General features: G+C 43.3%; 1 protein-coding gene across 5 annotated transcripts in view; it reads right to left on the bottom strand.

Moving 5' to 3' along the window:
* Positions 1 to 22,757, bottom strand: part of OGDHL (oxoglutarate dehydrogenase L) — a 104,826-nt gene that overhangs the window by 56,310 nt on the left and 25,759 nt on the right. For 2 of the 5 annotated variants that reach the window (XM_065407448.1, XM_065407453.1), the window contains 10 exons: positions 19,817 to 19,932; positions 17,685 to 17,839; positions 8,900 to 9,046; positions 7,394 to 7,484; positions 6,690 to 6,869; positions 6,058 to 6,186; positions 5,166 to 5,345; positions 4,282 to 4,434; positions 2,595 to 2,697; positions 1,767 to 1,895 (listed from right to left, as the gene is read on the bottom strand). In XM_065407448.1, coding sequence (XP_065263520.1) covers positions 1,767 to 1,895; positions 2,595 to 2,697; positions 4,282 to 4,434; positions 5,166 to 5,345; positions 6,058 to 6,186; positions 6,690 to 6,869; positions 7,394 to 7,484; positions 8,900 to 9,046; positions 17,685 to 17,839; positions 19,817 to 19,932 — 1,383 coding nt within the window. Of the gene's footprint in view, positions 1 to 1,766; positions 1,896 to 2,594; positions 2,698 to 4,281; positions 4,435 to 5,165; positions 5,346 to 6,057; positions 6,187 to 6,689; positions 6,870 to 7,393; positions 7,485 to 8,899; positions 9,047 to 17,684; positions 17,840 to 19,816; positions 19,982 to 22,757 lie in introns of all 5 variants that reach the window. The other 3 variants (XM_065407449.1, XM_065407450.1, XM_065407452.1) reach the window with 3 other exon arrangements.

Raw genomic sequence — 22,757 nt, 5'->3', positions numbered from 1 at the left:
AACCACAGACTGGCCACTTACTACAGCTACAGCTACTGCCAGGCAATCTGAGCAGTGGCTTTTGCTCTGGACAAAAAGCACCCAGACATCTTCATGGAGCACCTCCCATTCCAACTCCCCAACCCCTTTCCTTCTCCATCTATTCTGTTGGCCTTTTGAAGCACCTGAAAGAGTTCTGTGGACCACAGTTTGAGCACTACTGCCTAAGGCTACATCCAGACTAAAAGCTTTGGGTATATGAGCAGGGGAATCACACCCATAGTATACAGATAGTCTTAGAGGAATGCCACTCCACAGAGAAATAGAAAGCTATGTTTAATTAGAAGGTGTAAAATCCAAACCTAAAATTATTCTTCCAGTAATATTAATTTAAAACTAATCAAAGTGTCACAGCAATCCAGTGCCTCTTGCACAAATGCACACCAGATTTTTAAAGTTAATACAGTAATTGCTTCAATAAACATGCTAATATAATTAGGGATCCCCTTACCACTGCTTGTTACATTTAATATTCCCGAAGGAAAACATACACAGAGAAGGTCCTATTGCAGCTGCTGACATTGAGAGATTTCCAGATGTATATTGACATTTCATTTTTTTGAAGAGTGGTTATAGAGGGGAATGAGATTCTCTAGAGAGGATCCTATGCTGAAGAACAGCCCTCACACCCAGGTGAACTTCCTTCACCTGATATGGACAAGGTGAGTGGGGGTTACTGTATCAGGTGGTTCCATTCTTCCCCACAGGCTGAGCATACTGCCTCTCTAGTGCCTACAGATTCCACCAGCCCAGGGAGAAAGAAATTATGCTCAGACTGTGGCATGCTAGTGCAGACCACTACCCATTGAGCTAGTCATATGTTTAACTTTTAATCATTAGAGTTACTAGTTCAGAATTAAGCCCCTTGATGCTAAGGGTTAAGATTTTTTTTTTCAGAAAGCACTTGACTCTCAGTAGCAGGACTTAATGTAGTCACTGGACTACATGTGTCATGTCTGCCCACAAGCTGAAAGAAAGTTTGACCAACCTTCCTCACACTAAGCACAGTACAATGATATGCCATGTGGTTGTACTAGAAAATGATTCCTTGAAACAAGCAGTATTGTCTGACTGGATGAAGCTGCATCCTTGTAGGAAGAGGAAATTATTTACCTACGAGGAAAGCATCATAAGGAGTGGTCTCCACAATCATAACTGTGCCTTTAGTATTTTAAAAACATGCTCAGATTTAAAATTTCCATTTCAGGAAGCAAGTTAGATTTGTACTTGTAGTACAGACATCTTTTCATACTATGCATTAAAGAATACAAGCACATGTCCATCTGCACAAGTGAAGACATACATGTATTGCACATCCGGAAAAGAACAGATGCCTTGATTAGTCTGGGAAGTTACAGTCTTACCCTCTTCGCTAAGAAAGATTTAGCCAGCTGCATGTTATAAAGAGGTTTTCACTTCCCTCCACATTGTACGACCACAGAGAAAAGGAATTTACTTTAAATGAGGTTAGGAAAGAGGTGCTATGATAACAAAGGAATATTAAATTCTTGATGGAAAATAGTTCGGTAGGATGTTCACTGCCACCTTCCCACCTGTCAGTAAGGTGGCATATGTGAATTGTGAAGGCAGGTCACCAGCTCCTTCCTCCCCTTTACCAATGTACCTCAGAAGAGCGACTACCCTGTGACTGATGTGCAGAAACAAACAAAGCAAGGACAAAGAAAGCAATGTCTGACATTTCAGAAATAGCAGAGAATCCAGCTGACCTCCATGTATTTTGAAACCCTCAAGGGGCACAGAGCTAGCTCCATTGCCAATGTGGTTCAGCATGTCTTCTGGGATGCCTGTTGGAGGACAAGTCATGCTCTTTGGTTCTCCATTCAAATTAAAGAACCCTGGAAGGAGAAATGTTATAAGGCATTCTGGATGAATAGAGGCTTCTAATTATTAAGAGAACCACTACACTATCTGTAATAAAAATAAAAACATAAGAATTTTACTGTTAAAAGAAACACTCTTAAAATATCCTAATGTTTTCAACAGCCATTTCCACACCTTTTAAATTAGGGAACAGATTATTTCCAGGCCCCTATACAGAACAATTATTGATCTCACACACACACAATATGGCTCTTTCGTTTGCTGTTTTACTTTAACTCATTGAGAGTGAAATTCAACCATGTGCAGAGAGCTAGCCAGCACAAGGCACATGCATCATTTCAGACCTGCTTAAGGCCTGAAAATAGAGGTCCACAGAGGTGGAATTTCCCTCTGAAGGAATAAAGGCAGGTAACATTACAGATAAATCACTTCTCTGTTAATAGTAGACTGAAAAAAGCTCTTTTCCAAGTGATAAAGTGTTGCTTTTGCCACATCCATTTCTAAAGATGTACTGACAACTGCACCTCTGCCAAACTGTTTTGGCATCCTTTCATTCCGCTAGCATATGCAAACCAAGAACCAAATCCTTCACTTCAAAAGGATTTGGTGCCTGACGAAGGGCTCAATAAAGGTGGCAGGACTTTGGTTCAAAAGGAAAGCACAAATGGCACCAACCAGTCTCACTGGCATTAGGGTATTTGAAGAACACTTACCAGGCCAAGGTGAATCAAGCCAGTGTTTAATGTGTAGAATTTTCTTATCCTTAGACCTAGTATAAGCTTCTTCACAGATTTTATCATACTTTGCAATTTCTTCCTATAGAACGAGTTTCCATATAAAAAGAGTTAAGAGATTTAAAAAAAAAAAAATGACACACTGCTTATAGAAAGTGCATACCATTCCAAAGTGATGAAACATCCACATTACAGCAAACAAAATTCCAGTTTTTTATCTCAGTTACACCAGTGTAAACCCAGAGTAACTCCACTGATTTCAGTAGAGTTACGGGAGTTTCACTCAGCTCAAAAACTCTTAAAACATATTTGTCCATTTCTTAAAACAAAACCACCCTGCTATTTGGTTCTTTGGGCAGACTCTGCTGATGAAAGATCCAACACTAGAAGAGCAGGTGGTATTCCAGGTCAGCATCAAAACAGCACACGTAATTTGTCATATGTACGAAGATTACGGTTATCCAACTGGCTTCTAGTGTCACTACAGGGATCAGGAAGGAATTCCCCATGCACCTATGTAGCTTAGCTGTATAACTGTCTAGGTGCATTATTTGGGTACTGTGGGCAGACTGGCTCAGAGCCACAAAGGTATTTAGGCTCCTAACCTCCATTAATTTCAGTGAAAGTTAAGAGCCCACACACCTTTGTGGATCTGGGCCATCTCATTAACTATTAGGCACAGTTTTTGCCTAAGGCAGGATACCAGACTCAGTGATCTTTGGTTCAATCTAGAATCCTACGTTCCTAAAAAGTTGGAACACAGTCTCCCCATGCAATGCCTTGCTTTACAGTGCTACTACTACTACGTCCACTTCCACAAGCATAAAAGTACAATATAAAGAGTTAGCCAGTTTAATAGGAATAACTATATAGTAACAAATGCAGATTTAATTTTTATATGGTAGTTCAGACTTATCTCTTTGAACTCTGAGTGCAACAGATTCAATACAATTGAGGCACAAAACTAATGAGTTTGTTATCCTATTCTAAGTAAACATCAGCATATTGCCTACAATTGCCAATTACATAAGATGCTCCAACAAGAAGCTCCCATGATTAGAGATGCTGTCGATATAATCACGAATATTCAGACACCTCTGAATTGGTGTTCCCACAGATCCAAGGCAGGGAGGTGAATTCTGATTCCCTGTATCTCCCCTCCACTTAAGCTCTTTAAATCATACTAATCTGCAATTTTCAAAGGCTGCTGAAGCACTGACACAACTAATATTAAACAGTCTTAACAGCCCTACCTTATCACTGTATCAGTCTAAGAATTGAGGAGAACCTGTTTTTCCTGGGTACCATGTATTATTTTAATTACTACACAGCATTTCCAGTCCTCCTAGGTTGACAGTAGCTATGTACATAGCAGATCAACACAAGTGTCTCAGCTTCACCAGTTAGACAATAATCAATTTTTCTCCATCTTTAAGCCTTATGGTCAGGTAAGCAATGAAAATTAAGCTCATCTCCTGCCACACATTTCTCCAGTAATACTATTTTCTATTTAAAGTAAAACAAAACAAGACAGACAGTCAGAAAAAGGCATAGAATGAAGGCAACAAAGTAGTGAAGCAAAAAGTAGTTAAGGAAACAGCATACAGTCACTTCCTTCTGCAAACAGCATCACAAACGGCCTTCTAGTTCTGCTGACATACTGTACCTCAAACTCCTGTAGTGTTACAGTCCCATCTGCAATCAGTTTGTCAGCATACTTCTTCAGCACTGGCACCTGCTTGTGAATCTGCTTGTACATCAGGGGCTGGGTGAACATGGGTTCATCCATTTCATTGTGGCCTCTCCTTCGGTAACAAACCTACACAGGGAAGATTCATATCTGTCAATAATGAGAGACATGAAACTAATCCCTTAACATTTCCTGCTTTCTAGAGATTTATAGGCTTAAGGCATTAAAGTTGTTGCTCAAAGAGACATTAAAATCAACATAAGTCTCTTTGGGGTAAGGGCTCCCTCTTATTTTGGGTACAGCATCTAGCACAACAGGGCTTTGGTTCTGGTTGGGTCCTCGAGGCCAGCGGTTCTCAACTGAGGGTCCACAGACCCTGGGGAACCGCAAACAGGTTTCAGGCGGTCCACCAAGCAGGATGAAGCCACGGAGCCTCACCGCCTGAAGCCCTGAGCTGCGCTGCCTGGGACTGAAGCCTGAGCAACTGAGCTTCGCGGGGGCCCCTGTGGCATGGGACCCCAGGCAATTGCCCTGCTTGCTATCCCCTAATGTTGGGCCTGGCTTTTATATGAAGAAAAACAGTTGTTGTGGCACATGTAGGCCATGGAGTTTTTATAGCATGTTGTGGGGGGTGGGGTTCAGAAAGAAAAAGGTTGAGAACCCCTGCTCTAGGCAGTACTATAATACAAGTAGTAATGTAAGGTAGGGAAAACTGCTTACGTGTCGCATTCAAGCCAATAAATGCCATGAGCGCAGCAATGTTTATAAATACTTAGTAACATATTTGACATTACTGACTTATTTTAAAAGACTAGCATAAAATATGCAAAGTGAAGAGTTAAGATTAACCCAGTACTTACTAAATCTACAACCACATCTTTATTGAATGTGTTTCTCCATTCTACAGCTACATTGCACACATACATCACTGCTTCAGGGTCATCAGCATTCACATGGAATATGGGTGCGTTGACCACACGGGCAACATCTGTAGGGTATGGAGATGAGCGGGCCATTCGGGGATCTGTGGTGAAACCAATCTAAGAAAAAACAAGCTTCTGTTAATATGTGGGAGAAAGGGTTTTTTTTTGCTTTTGTTTTGAATGCCTGAAGTCTTAGTTTAATACATAGTTATTTACATGACAGTAATTATAGGCTTTTCACTTTGGAAGGTAATTTCTTCTTTAATTCATCTAACACAGGGGTCGGCAACATTCGGCACGTGGCTCGCCAGGGTAAGCACCCCGGCGGGCCGGGCCAGTTTTATTTACCTGCTGACGCGGCAGGTTCAGCCGATCGCGGCCCCCACTGGCCGCGGTTCGCCATCCCGGGCCAATGGGGGCGGCGAGAAGCGGTGTGGGCGAGCGATGTGCTGGCCGCGGCTTCCCGCCGCCCCCATTGGCCCGGGACGGCGAACCGCGGCCAGTGGGGGCCGCGATCGTCCGAACCTGCCGCGTCAGCAGGTAAATAAAACTGGCCCGGCCCACCGGAGTGCTTACCCTGGCAAGCCGCGTGCCGAACGTTGCCGACCCCGATCTAACACAATGCATCATTTTTACATGCTCATTTGGGTTCCACAAAATCCGTGTCTCCTACGCTGAGCACAGCCAGATGTGCTGACCATTTTCAGGCTATAATCATTCTAGTCAATGAAAGAGGGCTGGTATATACAATCTATCATGACAAGAATAAAACAAAGGAATATATGGGAAATCATTAGACCCAAATTGCTTAAGAAATTCTGTTTTTCACCTGGTTATTGACCACAACATGAATAGTGCCATTTGTGGTGTATGATGGGAGGTCACTGAGATGAAAGGTTTCATAAACCACTCCCTGTCCAGCAAAGGCAGCATCTCCATGTAGTAGTATGGACATGACCTAAGATAAGGGAGGAATGAAAAAAAAAGCATTAGGTAACAAGAAGTGTAATTGTCAGTTCCTCAGGGCATGAACTTTTTGTTATGTATTATTACAATGCCCAGCACCATAAGCCCTGGTCTATGACTGGGTTTCCTAGGAAGGACCACAATTCAAATTAAAAAAAACATGTAAGAAATCATAACATGCATGCTTGTCTGCATTCAGACTGCTTTGTTTGATTCCCAATTGAGTGAAAGTTACAACCTATCTGAGGTTTCCAAGTTCAGGAACTAAGTTAATCAACCTGGTAATCAGTCAGAGAATTAGGAAGTTTTACCCTGTGCTAATTTAAAATTATTAGTTTAGCTCAAAGGCCAACATATCCAATTACACAAAGAAAAGTTTCAGTGTCTTGAAGTACCTCCCACTTCTGCAGCTCAAAACTTTTGTAAATTGGCTATTAGAAAAACATACACATACACACACCAGCAAAAGTTATCCTAGCATGCTTGTAATTTTACCTTTTTCCCCTCTGTATCCCCTCTGTAAAACTGCTCAGCTTTGGTCTTCCCCTGAACAACAGGGTTTACTGCTTCCAAATGAGATGGGTTAGCCACAAGCGACAGAGTGATGTTCTTATTTGTTGCTCGGTTGATCCTCTCATGGTACATTCCCAAATGATATTTTACATCCCCAGACCCCTAACATACAGAGACAGTCAAGGTTCATGTACACCAGCCATATAAACTACTTCCAATTCAACATTTAAAATCTCCACTTCATAGTGAAAAATGAATCTGGCTAGCTGTTACGTGTCACGCTGCATGTTATTTTTATTGAAAATAATTTCAAATTTTAAACACTTGTTTCTGTTTTAATACCTCAGGGTCAGAACACAACACTTAATATTAACTAAGCACTGACAACATGCTTGTCTCTGCAAAATAGAGGAAGATGGTTGGAGCTAAAACAAACTATGTTAGAGAGATACCCTGTGACTCGAATTCACTGTTTAGAGTTAATGACTAGGAATCTTTCTGCATTTGAAAGATGTGCTATAGTGTTTTGTAAAGAATAAAGTTACCAATGAACCCCATTGATTCTGATCACTTTACAAAACAAAATTATGCACTTTAATAGTTCCTAGTACTGTGTATTTACATGGACAAGAACATCCAGAACAATTCAGTACTTATTCTCTATCAGTAATAAAGTTGCATGTTACCTCATCAGCTGCTTCAAGTTTTGGATCAAACTGACAGAAGATCTGCTCCAACTCTTTTCGGATGACATTGGCCAGTACATTCAACCTACCTCTAAACAACAATAGAAGGTTCTTTGATGAAATCTTACCATACAATTTTGGAAATTTAAAAAAAAAAAAAAAAAAAGTATTTTAAACATCTAAAATACTGTCCCTTAATCCTCCAACCACTCCCCACCCCTCCCAAACACCAGTGTGTCCCTACTCCATCTCCATTGGCACTCCATAGTGCCTAGGTATTTAATCGCAAGCTAGAGATTTTTCTTTTGTGGGTTTCTATCACAACCCTAACATGCCATCAGTAGAGTGCTATTATCTAGACCAGTTACTTGACAATTATCACAGATGAGAGACTGGGGGAGTTTTACTTGTTTTGGCTGTTTTGGGAGAGGGAGGCACCATATTTTGCCTTCCAATACACATGCAGAGCTACTCTCACGCACACCCAAGTGCAGGCAGGATATGACCCTTTGAAAATATATTTTAATTAATGGTTATAGCAATAAGCTACAGTGGGCTGTGTATTAATTAGCTATTGTTGCTTGCTTCAGTCATGTTGCAAGGCAGAAGGCCAAAAAAAGCACCAGTAGCCAACTAACGCCCCCTGGAGTGGCTTATTGCTACCACAGTATAGCGCCTTCATTTTACATTTCTTGATGCTTAGCTAAAAAAATCCCCACAGTTTTGTGAAATTAATATAACATTCTGTGAGTATGAAAAGTAGCTCCTAGTACAAGGTTATGAGAAAATAGCATGGAATAGTTATGAACCCTTTCTCCTACTATGATCAATATAATATATTGTTTGCTAATTTTTCCTACCCCTTCTTTTAAGGTTCCCTGAATTATAAGGACCCTTTCTCCCACCTGAGAAAACTGACAACCCTTTCAACAAGAATCAGTGGCTCAGCATCTATGTTTCAAATACTAAAGTGTTTTCAAAGTTGATTCTATTGCCACCTGTAGCAGATTGAAACCTGGGAACCAAAGAAATCCCAGAAGCAAATGTGCATCTCACTTTTTAAATAAAAGGATGTTTATTTCCCCTTTTTAAATGACTCTGCCCCTGCCTGTTTAAGATCTTATTCGTCAATAGTGTCCCCATTCCTGGCACTGCCTTCCAGAGTATAGATAGGATGTACCAATTTCCCACATCTCAATTCCAAGCTCTCCACAGTGGGGAATGAAGTATAATGCCTGCCAGACTTACTTCCTTTCAAAGCAGATACTTGACTAGTCTCTCATGATGAAAGCTTTAGCCCCTCACTGAGAGATAGCTCCCTTAGGATTCTATGATATTGATACTCAATATATCTTTTAGCTGGGATAACTAACCTGTTTTACCAACCTCCCTAATAACATCACATTCCCAGTCTCTAAAAGGGGCCAGAAACCTAAAGCAGCGTATACCACACTGTGCAAATGAGTCCATTATTATTTGCCTTTTTTATTTTAAATGAACAGTTACCTGTGAGGCATCCCCATTATTACATATTCAGCCCCCATTTCGCTGGATTTGTCAATAATGGTTTTAAGAGCAGGAATCATTACTTCACACCCTTCTAAACCAAAGCGCTTCTCTGAGGACCACTTGCGGGCAAGGAAGTCTTCAAATCTTGCCAAAATAGGGAGAGAAAAGCAATAAGAAGTTAAGGAAATGCATCAGATGGTGATTTTTTTTTTTTTTTTTTTTTTTTTTTTTTTTACACAATCAACTGAAGGGCATTTGGAGAAGTAACATAAGATGCCCACTGTAATTTTAGAGGAGACTTCTCAATACATACTCATATTTCTCAGAACACTAATTTTATTGGGGGAAAATAAGTCTATAAAAGAGGAAGGATCTCTCTCTCTCTCGCCCACCTTTAAAAGTTCTCACCAGCACTTTGTGAATTGATCCTGACACTTGGAAAATATTATGATGAACAAAATCAAACCATAGAAATTACGGCAAAAATCTCAGGTCAGATTTTGACTTTTCTAGTCTGCTCTCCCTACATGCATGAAGTTCCCACTGACTACAATGGGGAAAGCCTCACAAGCAGGCAGAACGTCAGAAGGGTAAACCACCCTGCAGATCCAAGAGGAGACAAAAGAGAGTCCCATACCTTCTGGAAGTAACAATGAGTAAACAGTTAAGGGAAATGGCAGCATAAAAACTTGCAGCAGAAAACATGTAATTCCAAAGGAAATCTTGGAAACCCTATTCAGTGGCACAGCTCCTGAGACTAAGTGATGTAACAGTTGGTAATTTGCCAGGAGCTGCTACACTGGAATCTATGCCTCAGGAATCAGTAACTACAGACATAAAAATCTGTCCTTTACTGACAGTTCTATGTTGTTCCATCTTTTAATGGGTTAGGGCCAGAGGCACTGCACACAGTTAAAGTGGCTTTTAACAAACGCTGAAAGGATCATTTATAAAGCCTAAAGATATTGAACACAAAGAAAAATAAATCTCCATGAAATAACATTAGTGGTTACATCATCAGTGTAATGCAAGGCCTAATAATGTCACAATGTCCATTAATACTCAGCTCCAAGTATAATGCTGAAGATTACCTCCCTTCTGATCTAAAACTTAAAAGCCATAACAGCAGTGAAATGGAATGTTGCCAGAAAACTCTCCTAAGCTCACCCAACAGTTTAGATCTAAGACCGTGTAGAACCTTAAGAGCAATGGACAGATCCTGAACTGATGTTAATTTGATAGCACCATTGAAATCAATGGAACCACATTGATTTACAAAAAGTAGAGGGTCTGGCTCCTTGAGCATAAGCCCTCTAGACCAGGGGTAGGCAACCTTTCAGAAGTGGTATGCCAAGTTCACTGTAATTTAAGGTTTCGCGTGCTGGTAATACATTTTAACGTTTTTAGAAGGTCTCTCTCTATAAATCTATAATATATAAATAAACTATTGTTGTATTTAAAGTAAATAAGGTTTTTAAAATATTTAAGAAGCTTCATTTAAAATAAAATTAAAATGCAGATCTTATCAGTTTAGTGTGATCCTTGCCCTCGCTTTTCCTTGCTGAGTTTTCCAATGTGGGCTACAGCAGAGGGTGACTGAAGAGCACTGGGTCGAGGCCAGGAGCAGAGCCCTGCGCTGAGCGGGGCCGGCGGCCAGAACCCCAGACCAGCAGCGGGATGAGCCGCTCAGCCCACCGCCGGCTCCACTCAGTCCACTGCTGGTCTGGGGTTCCAGCAGGGGTGAAAGTAACTTAAATTTCTTACAGGTACTGTCATAATGCAACCCCCCTCGGGTGCAGGAGCTCACGGGGTGGGGATGTGTGGGTGTGGTGGGGAGCACTCAGGGCAGGGGGTTGGGGTGCGCGGGGGCTCAGGGCAGGGACTGGGGATGTGGATGATGCAGGAGTCAGGGTTGGGAGCATGGGGGGTGCAGGAGTCAGGGTTGGGTGGCATGAAGGGCTCAGGGCAGGGGGTTGGGGTGTGTGTCTAGCGGGGAAGTCCTGGGGGGGGGGGCGGGAGCTTGGAGCTGGCCTGGGACAGTCCCGGTTGCAGCCGGGTTACCTGGATGGTGGATGAGTCCCTGCCCCATGCTGTTCCTGTTCCTGCCAAGGGAGCTGTGGGCCAGCTGTGTGGGGGCACTGCATCTGCAGGCAAATGGGGGGCGGCAGCAGAAGACCCCCTGGCCTGCCGCTCCCTTCCCCTTCCCCCCCAGGGGCCGCAGCTGTGCATGCCGCAGGGACGGCACATGCCTGCACTGCCCTGGTATCCAGCCACAGTGGCGAGAGAGGGCAGCAGGACAGGCTGGGACGCGGACACCTCCACCGCGCCTCCCGCCGGTCCCTTTCACTTGCCTGACTGCCTGCTGCTTAGTCCGGTGCACGGAGCCACCAGCGCCAGCCTGCAGGAGAGTTCCAGCAGCCAGCAGGACCCCAGCTGGGAGCGCACCACGTGCCGTGCCTCCACCCGCAGCGGAGCGCCCCAGCATCAGCCGGCTCCGAGCGTGCATGCTCCGCCTTACTTTAACTTTTAGGTTCCGGCTGCTGGCCCCTTGCCAGCTGGGGTCCCAGCGGCCAGGACCCCGACTGGCAAGGGGCCGGCAGCCGGAACCCCAGAGCAACGGCGGGCTGAGCGGGGCCGGCGGCCAGGACCCCAGAGCGGCAGTGGGCTGAGCGGCTCAGCCCACTGCCGGTCTGGAGTTCTGTCCGCCAGCTCCTGACAGCCGGGGTTCCAGCCGCTGGCCCCGCTCAGCCTGCTGCCGGCCCAGGTTTCCGTCCATCCAGGCCAGCTGCGGGCTGAGCGGGACTGGCGGCCGGGACCTTGGCGTGCCATTAAAAATCGGCTCGAGTGCCATAGGTTGCCGACCCCTGCTCTAGACAATGGGGTGAATTAAAATGGCAGCTGTATCTGCGATTTTCCATCCTTTTGGGGCTTGATGTTAACCCAGTAGTGCACAGGGTAACTCCCCCCTTCCCTTCCAGTTAGCAAGTGTATTTACCAGAGCACATTGCCACCGACTTTGGAAGCATTTTCAACATTTCAAAATGACACTTTGCATTTCAGACATCTTGCGTCAGGGTCAGGGGGATTCTGGTTATATATGTTTAGAAATAGCTGGGTATCCTAGTTTCCTTACCAAACATAAGTTGGAAATGTTCACAAGCAGGCAGGCAGTAGGTGGACAAGGCTGATAAGTTGTGTTCACCATGTATTAAAGCCTTGCATGTGATAGAACAGTCACAAATTGATAACGTTAAAAGGGTCTCCTCACAACCTCCTATCCTTCCTGTCTCCCTTCATCCACACATGGGAATATGGAAAAAAAAGGTTACGACCCTTCCCATAACTGTTGTTCTTCGAGATGCATTGCTCATGTCCATTCCATGTTAGGTGTGCGCGTGCTGCGTGCACTGTCACCAGAAATTTCCCTCAGTGGTATCTGTTGGGGCTTTAGCATCCTCTGGTGCCACATGCTTATGTGCAGGTATAAGGGGCACTGCTGGCCCTTCACCCTCTCGGTTCCTTCTCAGACAGAGAGGCAGGAGGTGGGTTGTGGAATGGATATGAGCAATAAATCTTGAAGAACAACAGTTACGGAAAGGTTAGTAACCGTTTTTTTTCTTCTTCGAGTGATTGCTCATTTCCATTCCACATTAAGTGACTCACAAGTGGTACCCAAGGAGGGGGGCTTGCAGTTCATGGACATGAGAATTGCAATACTGCTCTCCCAGGTGTCATCTTGAGCCTGTTGGGTGATGGCATAGTGGGAGAAGAAGGAATGCACTGACAACCAGATCGCTGCTCTGCAGATGTCTTGGATCGGGACCTGTGCCAGAAACTCTGATGATGCCTGAGTTCTCGTCGAGTAGGCAGTCAAGATGGCAGGAGGTGGGACGCCTGCTTGCTTGTAGCATGCACGAATACAGGAGGTTATCCAGGATGAGACTGTCTGGGCTGAAACTGGTAGGCCTTTCATCCTATCTGCTATTACCATGAAGAGCTGAGTGGATTTACGGAACAGCTTGGTCATCTCAGTGTAGAAGGCTAGGGCATGTCTAACATCCAACGAGTGGAGATGCTGCTCCTCTGAATTCCTGCATGGTTTTGGGAAGAAAACTGGCAGGAAAATAGCCTGGTTACTATGGAACCACGAGACTACCTTTGAAAGAAATAACAAGTGAGAGCACTATTGAACCATGTCCTTGAAGAATACCGTGTACGGTCGTTCTGACGTAATGGCCCTGATTTCCGAGACCCTTCTGGCTGAGGTAACGCCACCAGGAAAGCAACCTTCCAGGAGAAATACAGCAGCGAGCACAATGCTAGCAGTTCAAAGGGAGGGCCCATGAGTCTTGACAGGACTAGATTTAGGTCCCATGGCAGAATTGGTTCGTGAATTTGAGGGTAAAGTCTTTCTAATCCTTTAAGGAAGAAAATGGACATCTCATGTGAGATGACTAATTAACTATGCTAAAGAGAAACCACTGAATAATGTCTTGCCAAAGCACAAGGAGTTGTTCCAGCAATTGTCATGGCCGGTGTGGGGGAAAAATTTGCTAGCGCCTAAACTTTAGTTGGCTCGGGCCTGAACTTTGGTTCAGACCTGAACATTAGTTAAGTTTATTGGAGAAGAGGGGTTCTTAGAGGCAGGATGAAGGAAAAGTACAAAAGCAGAACTATCTATAATCACAAGGCCTATGATTCATAATGGCACACTAACAGTTTTGGGGGAAGCTTGGGAACCGCAAAGGGGCAGACTGTGAAAAACAGGAAAGCTTGAGAACCGCAAAGGTGCAGACTGTGAAAAACAGGAAAGCTTGCTAAGCTATATTCCCTTTTTTGGGGAATGTATTCCAAATATGGCAATAATGTTGATAAGAAAGTATGCATTACTTAATTGTGGTTTTATGCTATATAAGCTATTTGAAAATCTGTAGTCGGGGGGATTGCCAGTTCACTGGTACCCCCCGTGCATGCATGAAAATAAAGAGGCCTCAGGCGATTCTGATCCAAACACAACGCGTGGTCGTTTTTCCACAACACCGGTAAGAAGGAACTGAGAGGGTGCGGGGCCGACAGTGCCCCTTATACTGGTGCATAAGCATGCAGCACCAGAAGGAGCTAGAGACAGCCCAACAAATACCACTGAGGGAAAATTTCCGACCACAGTACACACAGTGTGCGCACATCTAACGTGGAATGGACATGAGCAATCACTAAAATAAGAACAAAAGCTTTCTCTTCCCCTTCCCCTGGTAACATCTGGGTTCTAAAATAGCATTTGGAAAACCAAATCCTTTGTGGCGGTTCAAGAGGACAGTATGCTCGTATGTGGATAGTAAGGAGGTATCAGTGCACCTCACCTGAAGGACTGCCTGTAACATCTAAAGAAACATATGACTTGGTTACTGCCACTAGAAGGGTGTTCTATGGCTTTATTAGTATTTTGATCAGATTCTGACCAGTCTATATTCTGAAGAAGAGAAAAGGACATGTTGCCTAGGGCCTGACATCTTAGATGTAACCTCCAGGTCCACAGGATATTTGAACCAGCCAGTCAGAAACTTCCCAAACAATCAATTTGGTAGTCTCATCACACCCTTCAAGGGACAATGGCAGTTAATTCAGGCCAAGGTTGTTAAAGTTGAAGTTTCACCAAAGAAAAAAAAATATCTGTCTATATATATATATATATATATATATATATAAAAATAATCTATGCAAAACAAACTTTAATAACCTAAAATTTTCCCTGAATTAGCTAAAATTCAGGTTGAACTTTCACAAAAAATTTATTTTACACACACGCGCACACACGCACACACACACGCACACACACACACACACAGTGATTTGTTGTATTTTTTTTAAAGTAGCAGCTTTCATTAGATTTACACATCCTCCCTGCCAGACTGTGAAACTAAACACCAAGGGAACTTGTACATGAGAAGCAGGGAGGGAGAGAGACAGACATGCCTAGAAAGGCCTTGATCCCGCCAGCTGGTGTGCAGCCATTAGAGTCTGGCCACATGAATCAGACTGGAGAATCAGGGCCTAACATTGCCTGTGTTTATCATTTGTGTGAGTCTCCAGAGATATACAATGGACATATTTTCTAAAATAAAAAATTGAGTTAGGTGCCATTTCTACATCTACCAGTAAACAAATGAGAAGATGTTAGATTATTAAAACTGAATTTTAAAATCTAAGGTGATATTAGCAACACGTGAAGGAATAAACATTTTAAAAAAATATATGATTCTTAGCATGATAATGCCCCCTGAGCTACAAGACTGCAAACTCAGAGTATGAAGCAGATTTTGTACAGCAATAGATATAGCACTTTCAACCTTTTTCAGTAGGAATTGTGTCCACAGCTGGCTGGGACAGTAATTCATCTAAATACTTCTTTCTGTATTTTCCATAGACAAAACAAATTTGGTAAAGTGTTTGGCTCCTTCCTGTTGGCCAATATCAGGTCCCTCCACAGCTTACACAGGCAGAAGTAATGCAAATTTCTGCATCAGGAAGATAAATGAGGAAACATCACACAGACAAGTTGTTTAACAACCTGTCACTCAAATGCCATGTTCACCTGACTATTAAGTGTCTGACTAAAATTCCTTTCTGTTTCATTAACATTTAAAATTGGACAAGAATGATGCACTGCTGTCTCCCCAACTGAAAATATTGCCAAACACCACAGACAGTGACAAAAACTTCAGTACCTTCTGTTGAAACTTCATTTGTAATAGCTTTCTACTGCCCCCCCCTCTTTTTGGGGGGGTGGGGACAATCTAGTAAAGAAACATATTCCCATTAATCACTCTCTAAATCAGTGTCACTATCTTGTGCTGACTGCAGTGTTTGTCAAAGTCGCCAGATGGCCAGCACTGAGAAATGAAGTCCTGTCTTGTGGATAACCATGTAGAGAATGGGCAGCAAGCCTTGCTCCTCATTCAAGAAGGTAGGGTGGCCTTCATACTCTATGACCTTGCCACAGAGACAGTCAACATGGGTGCCAATGGGGGGAGTGATTGTTGAGATGTGGATTTCAGTGTACTGGGAACTAGACACCTCCTTCAACTTGCTTAAAATTCAGGTCACTAAACAGACAGGAGATGAAAAAAGTCTGTGGATTCAGACAGAGTGCCATGGTAGAGCTGAATTTGGCATAGCTCAGAAGAGGCGAAACAGACATGCCTTTAAGTTACCTTTATGCTTCCAAATCCTGTTCTCTCCTGGTATAGCTTTCTGAAGCACGGGAAATGCGCTAAGTTAGTGGTTTTCAAACTTTTTTTCTGGGGACCCAGTTGAAGAAAATTGTAGATGCCCACGACCCAGTGGAGCTGAGGATGAGGGGTTTGGGATATGGGATGGGCTCAGGGCTGGGGCAAAGAGTTGGGTTGCAAGAGGGAGTCAGGGCTCTGGGCTGGGGGTGCAGGCTCTGGGCTGGGGCTGGGGATGAGGGGTTCAGGGTGTGGGAGGGGGCTCTGGTCTGGGACAGGGGGTTGGGGTGCAGGAGGGGGTCAGGGCTCTGGGCTCGGGGTGTAGGCTCTGAGTTGGGTCCAGGGATGAGGGGTTTGGGGTGCAGGATGAGGTCAGGGCTCTGGTCTGGGGGTGCAGGCTCTGGGGTGGGTCTGGGGGGCTTGGGGTGCAGGAGGGGCTCTGGGTTTGGAGGGGCTCAGGGCTGGGGCAGGGTGCAGGCAGGGGGTCAGGGCTCTGGGCTGGAGGTTCAGGCTCTCGGGTGGGGCTGAGGATGTGGGGTTTGGGGTGCAGGAAGGAGTTCCAGGTTTGGGGGGGGTCAGGGCTGGGGCGGGGGATTGGGGCACAGAGTTGGGGCACGGACTTGCCTCTGGTGGCTCCCAGTCAGCGGTGCAACCGGGGTGCAGAGGCAGGCTTCCCACCTGTCCTGGCACCATGGACCGCGCTGCGCCCCAGAAGCAGCCAGCAGCAGGTCTGTCTCCTAGGCGGAGGTGCACAAGTGGCTCTGTGCGACTCTCGCCCACAGGCACTGCCCCGCCAGCTCCCATTAGCCAGTGCTCAGGGCAGGGGCAGCAAGTGGAGCCCCATGGCCCCCCTGCCTAGAAGCCGGATCCGCTGCTGGCTGCTTCCGGGGCACAGCGCGGTGTCGGAAAAGGTAGGCACTAGCCTGCCTTGGCTGGGCAGCACTGCCAACGGTACTTTTAACATCCCAGTCGGCGGTGCTGACCAGAGCAAGGTGACCCAGTGCCTTACATGCCGTGACACAGTACTGGGTCGCAACCCACAGTTTGAAAAACACTGCGCTAAGTTATGTCTGGTTGTCCTGACCCCAAGGGGCCATTCTGGCAGTAGAGCATCAGTTGGATGCAGGGATAACCTGGCCATGCCACCTATGTCCAATACAGGATGAGCACATCTACTCTACACACCACCTGGGGATTCTCCTCACACCAGGGAAATTCTGAGAGGGCCAGTTACAATGGCTTTTCAGTTTTGGGGCACCAGAGTGGGGCAAAGTACACAGAGTATCGTGGACAATCAGGTACTTTAGAAGGTAAGACTGGCTGGGAAAGCTCAGCAACAGCATTCAAAGCCACTCTTCATAGTTTGTCTGAAAAGAACTCTAACCTATTTATATGGATGGTTTATTAAAACACTTGCCCAAACCTCCAACACAAACCAGTGAATTTGCTGCTAACTGTGTTACAAAAGCCAGGGAAATACCCAAGAATGTGACCAATCCCTTCCTCCCCTCAAAAGAAACAGAAAACAAAACGTTGCTGGACAAACCCCAACATACCTCATGGAGCGCACCAGCCTAGCCAACAATGTCCGTTTTTCCTCATTTGTAAACTTCATGACACCAGGAGTTTCAAACTTCTGCCGGATCCACTGGCATTGCTCCACGTCATTGATGAACATGAATTCCAGTCCAATGTGCTGACAGTACGTATTCTAGGAGGTGAAACATGAAGTCCAGAAACTTACAACTTTGGGAATTCATGGATTGGGAGAAGTAGGACAGATATTTTAAAATTAAAGCAAATAGTTTATTTACATTATCATTCCCACCACCTCCCTGTATTAAAATGCAATTTCCCTCCTCTTTGTATTAATTCTTCCTAGGGGCTGTAAGCAATTCAGTTCTTTTACTAAATCCTAAATTTGCCTGTTCCCAAGCCCCACAAACTTTCAACACAGAAACTAATATTTCAGACACTTGGAATCTGGAAGATTTTTCTCACCTGGTAATAACCATTAAAAGTAGGTCAATATATATGCACTAAACTAACTGATGAAGTTCATCTAACTGACAAAAAAAAATTATAGACAGATCACAGTCATTGCTTTGGATGCTCCAGGAAAAAATTCAAATCGGTTATCAAAATATATCCAAAGGGTTTTTAAAAAAATCACCTGAAATCAAGTAATAAAGACAGTGAAAAGATATTTATGAAGCCCTATGTAAACTGTTTGATAGCTGTCAATTCTTAAAAGGCTAGGAATCAGTTTCAGATTTCCAATCACACTGAGAGGGTAAGGGAAGTAACCTAATTATGTCTTTGATAATGGAAAAATCAACATATTTTGGAAGTAACTCCTTTGTTTGTCATTGTGTGTATTTATAAGTTTTCTATTATTTTAGAGGATATGTTCACTGGACAGATATATTATACATAAAAGAGGAAGTTAATAGGAGATTAACTTCAGAGATTAATTAATACAGAGATTTTTACAGGAAAAAAAGCACCAAATCCAAATATACAAGAAAGTCTGATTGTGATAATGTTGACAAAGCCAATCCAAACTTCTGCAATTAAATGATTTTTTTTTCCTTTATAGCATGTTTTGTTTCATGAATATGTGATGTACAAATAGATTTAAAAAGCCTGGCATTTTTTAAATTGCCATACAAATAGCAGGGAGATAAGACAGACAGGCACAAAGCAAACTGAAAAGATACATTCTAAGTCTGCAATGTAGAAAATGACAATGGATCCCCTACAGTGCCCCTGTATGTGCTATGAGTCCGATCTTGCAAAGTGCTGAAGAGCCAGTGGTGAGAGCATTCAGTACTTCAAAGGAGCATCCGGCAAGATCAGGCACTGTACTGATTCATTTCTAATGTTCTCTTTTCTCATTTTGGGTTCTTCCTGCATTATTTTGTTAAACATTTTGAGTTTCACTGAATTCATATGGCATAATTACATCAGCTATTGGGAAAAAAATATAACTATGCAAGAGTGGGGGGGAAGCCACTATCATACAAGCCGTTTCCAATCTGTATTGAGGTGAGTTTAGGGCCCAATCCCAAAATCATTACACAGGAAAGAGTCACATTGATGTCAAGGCTGCAGGATCGAGCTCACAATGCATCCTGGGGAAATACATGGAATGGAAGCTAGTGGCCTACAAGGAGTTTGTCTCTGACAGACCCAAAGAAAACACAAAGGAATGTTTTAAGGGCCCTTATCCTGCAAAGCGATCGGCTAGCATGATCCCTTTGCAGGAATAGGGCCTATGTTAGTATTGTGCTGCATGGCCCACCACCACCTCCTCCATTACTCTGATTATTTGGGGCATTTGAAAGATGACCCGACGGCTTCTACCATTTATAAAAACTCTAGGGCAGTGGTTCTCAACCTATTTACCATTGAGGACCGCATATGTAGCCCACAATGTATTATGTGGGCTGCATCCAATACTACCTGTATGGCCCTGAGATGTGTCATGGGCTGCAGCTCTGTGCTGATTGGGCTGCAGGTTGAGACCAACTGCTCTAGGGTCACCTTTAATGCCATTTGACGTTCTCTTATGTGTCCTATTATCAACTGAAATGGGATGGACCAATTTCATAATATACAAACTGACAACAGCAGCTCACTTCCATCTGGATGAAAGCAGTTACACAAGATAAATCACCACACTGACCTCCAGCCGCTTGATGATCTCTCGTAAAGAAAGAGCAGTCTCATCTCCTCCTATGAAGGTGATTGTAGGCAATCGAAAAACCTTGTCCAAGTCAGATTCATGCAAACCATAAAGCCCTACAGTGTGTCAATTGGTGAGAGGGGGCGGGGAGACAAAAAGCACAAGCTAAAGAGGCAGTATGTCTTGGTCAAGACAATACACAGTGAAAGTTTAAGCAGGCTGTAACACACCTTACCCTTTGGGAAAAGGGAAAATATTTTGAATTGCCAGATTGTAATGCACACCACACATGTGGAGAAATCCATATTTAACAAGCACATTGGCAGAGTTTTCAAGATGTTTATCAGATGAAGGAGCAAATCTCATCTATTGATTGGTATCTGCTATGCAAGCAAGCGATACAATATTCCAATGGAAGGCTGCACGTGACAGAAAACCTTCAACATGGGGAATAATATGGCACCTTCACTATGTTCCAAGTTCCTATTGCTTTAGTTTTTTTTGTTTTTTTTTTTTTATTTCATCTTAACTCACTTCTGCCATGAAATGTGGCAATACAAGAAAAAAGAGTTTTAAACAGATTCAAGATGCATACATAGGTTAACCCATCACACCATAACCCTTGTCCTACCTTCACGAATTTTTACTTTATGATCTTCACTGATGTAATTTCTAAATTTAAACTGGAAGCTTTTTCAGGGAGGGACTGGACAATTCCCTTACTACTACTATTTTTGTGTGTGTGCCCAATGCATTTTTGGGAACACAAAAATACATATTATATTTGAGTTCATTCCAGGTACTTCTGGCAATTCTCCTCTTAAAATCTCTCTTTATATTCTTTTGAAAACAATGATAGGTCCATAAAGTTGTATTCCTTGAAACTCTTCCTACAACCTAAAAGTGTAAAAATTAGAAAGTCTATAAGTAAGATCATGACAAATAAAATAATTAGTAGCCTTTTAGCCAATAGAATGCTTTTATACAACCACTGGGCAATACAATAAATTACTGTCCCCATTGCCTAAAAATAGCAGCAGCAGCAAAAATCAGAAGTAATTATACAGATTGAAGAAAATCCAGATTGAAGGAATAACATACGTGTTTATCAGAGATGCAACAGAAGCTGGGCTATAATTGCATTAAACACACATTCAGTCCTTGGCTTTTGAGACTGCCAACTAGAATGCCAATTAGTTTACAAGATGGGGATATTCACGGAGATTATCAATTTATTTTACACCTGCCATCAAACAGCTTATCTATGTTACATTTGACCTGGAAGCCCACAGGGGAAAACATCTTAGGGTCTCATTTTAATGTTAGGAGGTGAAATTGACCCTGGTTTTGCTATTAGTAACAGAAGTCCTACCAATAACTTCAGATTTGAACCAGATGGTTTATAAATCAGAGTTTCTCTCAAGGCCAGGTACTGTGAAAACAATGCATCATCTCCACCCTTGATTTAGGGATCTCTGAAGCTGCCAAGGCCAAGAAATCAGTTTCTGCCAATCTTTAACCTATCTTTTGCAGTTCCAAGAAATGAGGTATGAACAAGACCAACAAGCATCACAGCATGGCTCAAAGTACATGGTGAAGGTTCTGCACGAGGAAACTTAATCTTAACCCACTACAGATTGAACACAAATTGTAAGCAAGTACTTTCTCATTCATTGACTGACAGCCTGAATAATACCCAGAGATCTAAGAGTTAACAAGGAAAGAAAAAAGGGATCAATGTTCAAATTCTAGAAGGGGGAAGAGAACTAAGCAATTTAAAGGCCAAACCACTATGAAACTCAGTGCACTACTTACCATGCAACAGGGTCAGTTCATTGATATTGTTATTACCAATACGTAAGCTTTTCATTTAAAAGAAGTAAAATAAGTAAAAATGGTAATTATAGATAAATAGCACTTCATTTTTTCACTTTAAATTTGAAAAAGGTGCATATACAGACACATAGAATTGAATCAGTTCAATTTACTAGTACTTAGGAGATTTAGTTCAGACCCTGTAACACTAAAGCAAAGAACGCAGTGCCACCAACTTTACTTTTATTTGTTTCCTTGCTGACTCACTCTCCAACTTAGTAGGATTTTCATGTGCTGGCATGTGAACAATGGAACATGTAATAGAAGTGATGTGGACACAGATAGCACAGCTGTGTCTTTTACCTCAGCACTGCATATTTACTACATCACTTCAGGTTTAAAGGGATAAGGACCTTTGAACTTAAGCCTCACTGAAGGTATTTTTAGGCATTAGTATTTTGCAAAATGTGTTCTCGCAACTAGCTATATTGTAAATATAACTCCTAAAGGGAACTGATGCATGGGACACTACATACAGGAGATATGTATTGCTGGCCATGATATTCAAGTATCTTGTGTGGTCATTAGAGGCTCTTCGTAAGTTTCCCTATTGGTCTATCAGGAACTACTGGGGAACACTTAGCAGTGAGCCTGGGAATCCCATCATACACCCTCCAACTTCCTTTTTCTGCTAACATATTCATATCATACGCCACACCAGACACACACTTACATGCCACCATCACTTATAAACATGCCATCCCTTCCTGTTTCTTGTGATGTCACGTTCCTGTTAGTTTTTCCAAGATGCCCAGGATTTCACATAGCATTATTTCTGAGGTTCAAAGGAGCCATGCCAATAGTCTGCATTGAACTTGTACTCAAAGTCATGCTAAGGTTCATGTATGCTCTGGATACCCTGAAGCACGGGTTCTCAACATCTCTCTTTCTGCCAACATGCTATAAAAAACTCCACTCCTCACCTGTGTCACAACTACTGTTTTTCTGCACATAAAAGCTAGGGCCAGCGTTAGAGGGTAGCAAGAAGGGCAATTGCCCGGGGCCCCATGCCACAGGGGCCCCTGCGAAGCTACATTGCTCAGGCTTCAGCTTTAGCCCTGGGTGG

This window comes from Emys orbicularis, chromosome 7 (genome assembly GCF_028017835.1).
Source record: "Emys orbicularis isolate rEmyOrb1 chromosome 7, rEmyOrb1.hap1, whole genome shotgun sequence".
Classification (NCBI taxonomy): domain Eukaryota; kingdom Metazoa; phylum Chordata; order Testudines; family Emydidae; genus Emys; species Emys orbicularis.
This window is presented reverse-complemented; position numbering and strand designations above follow the sequence as displayed.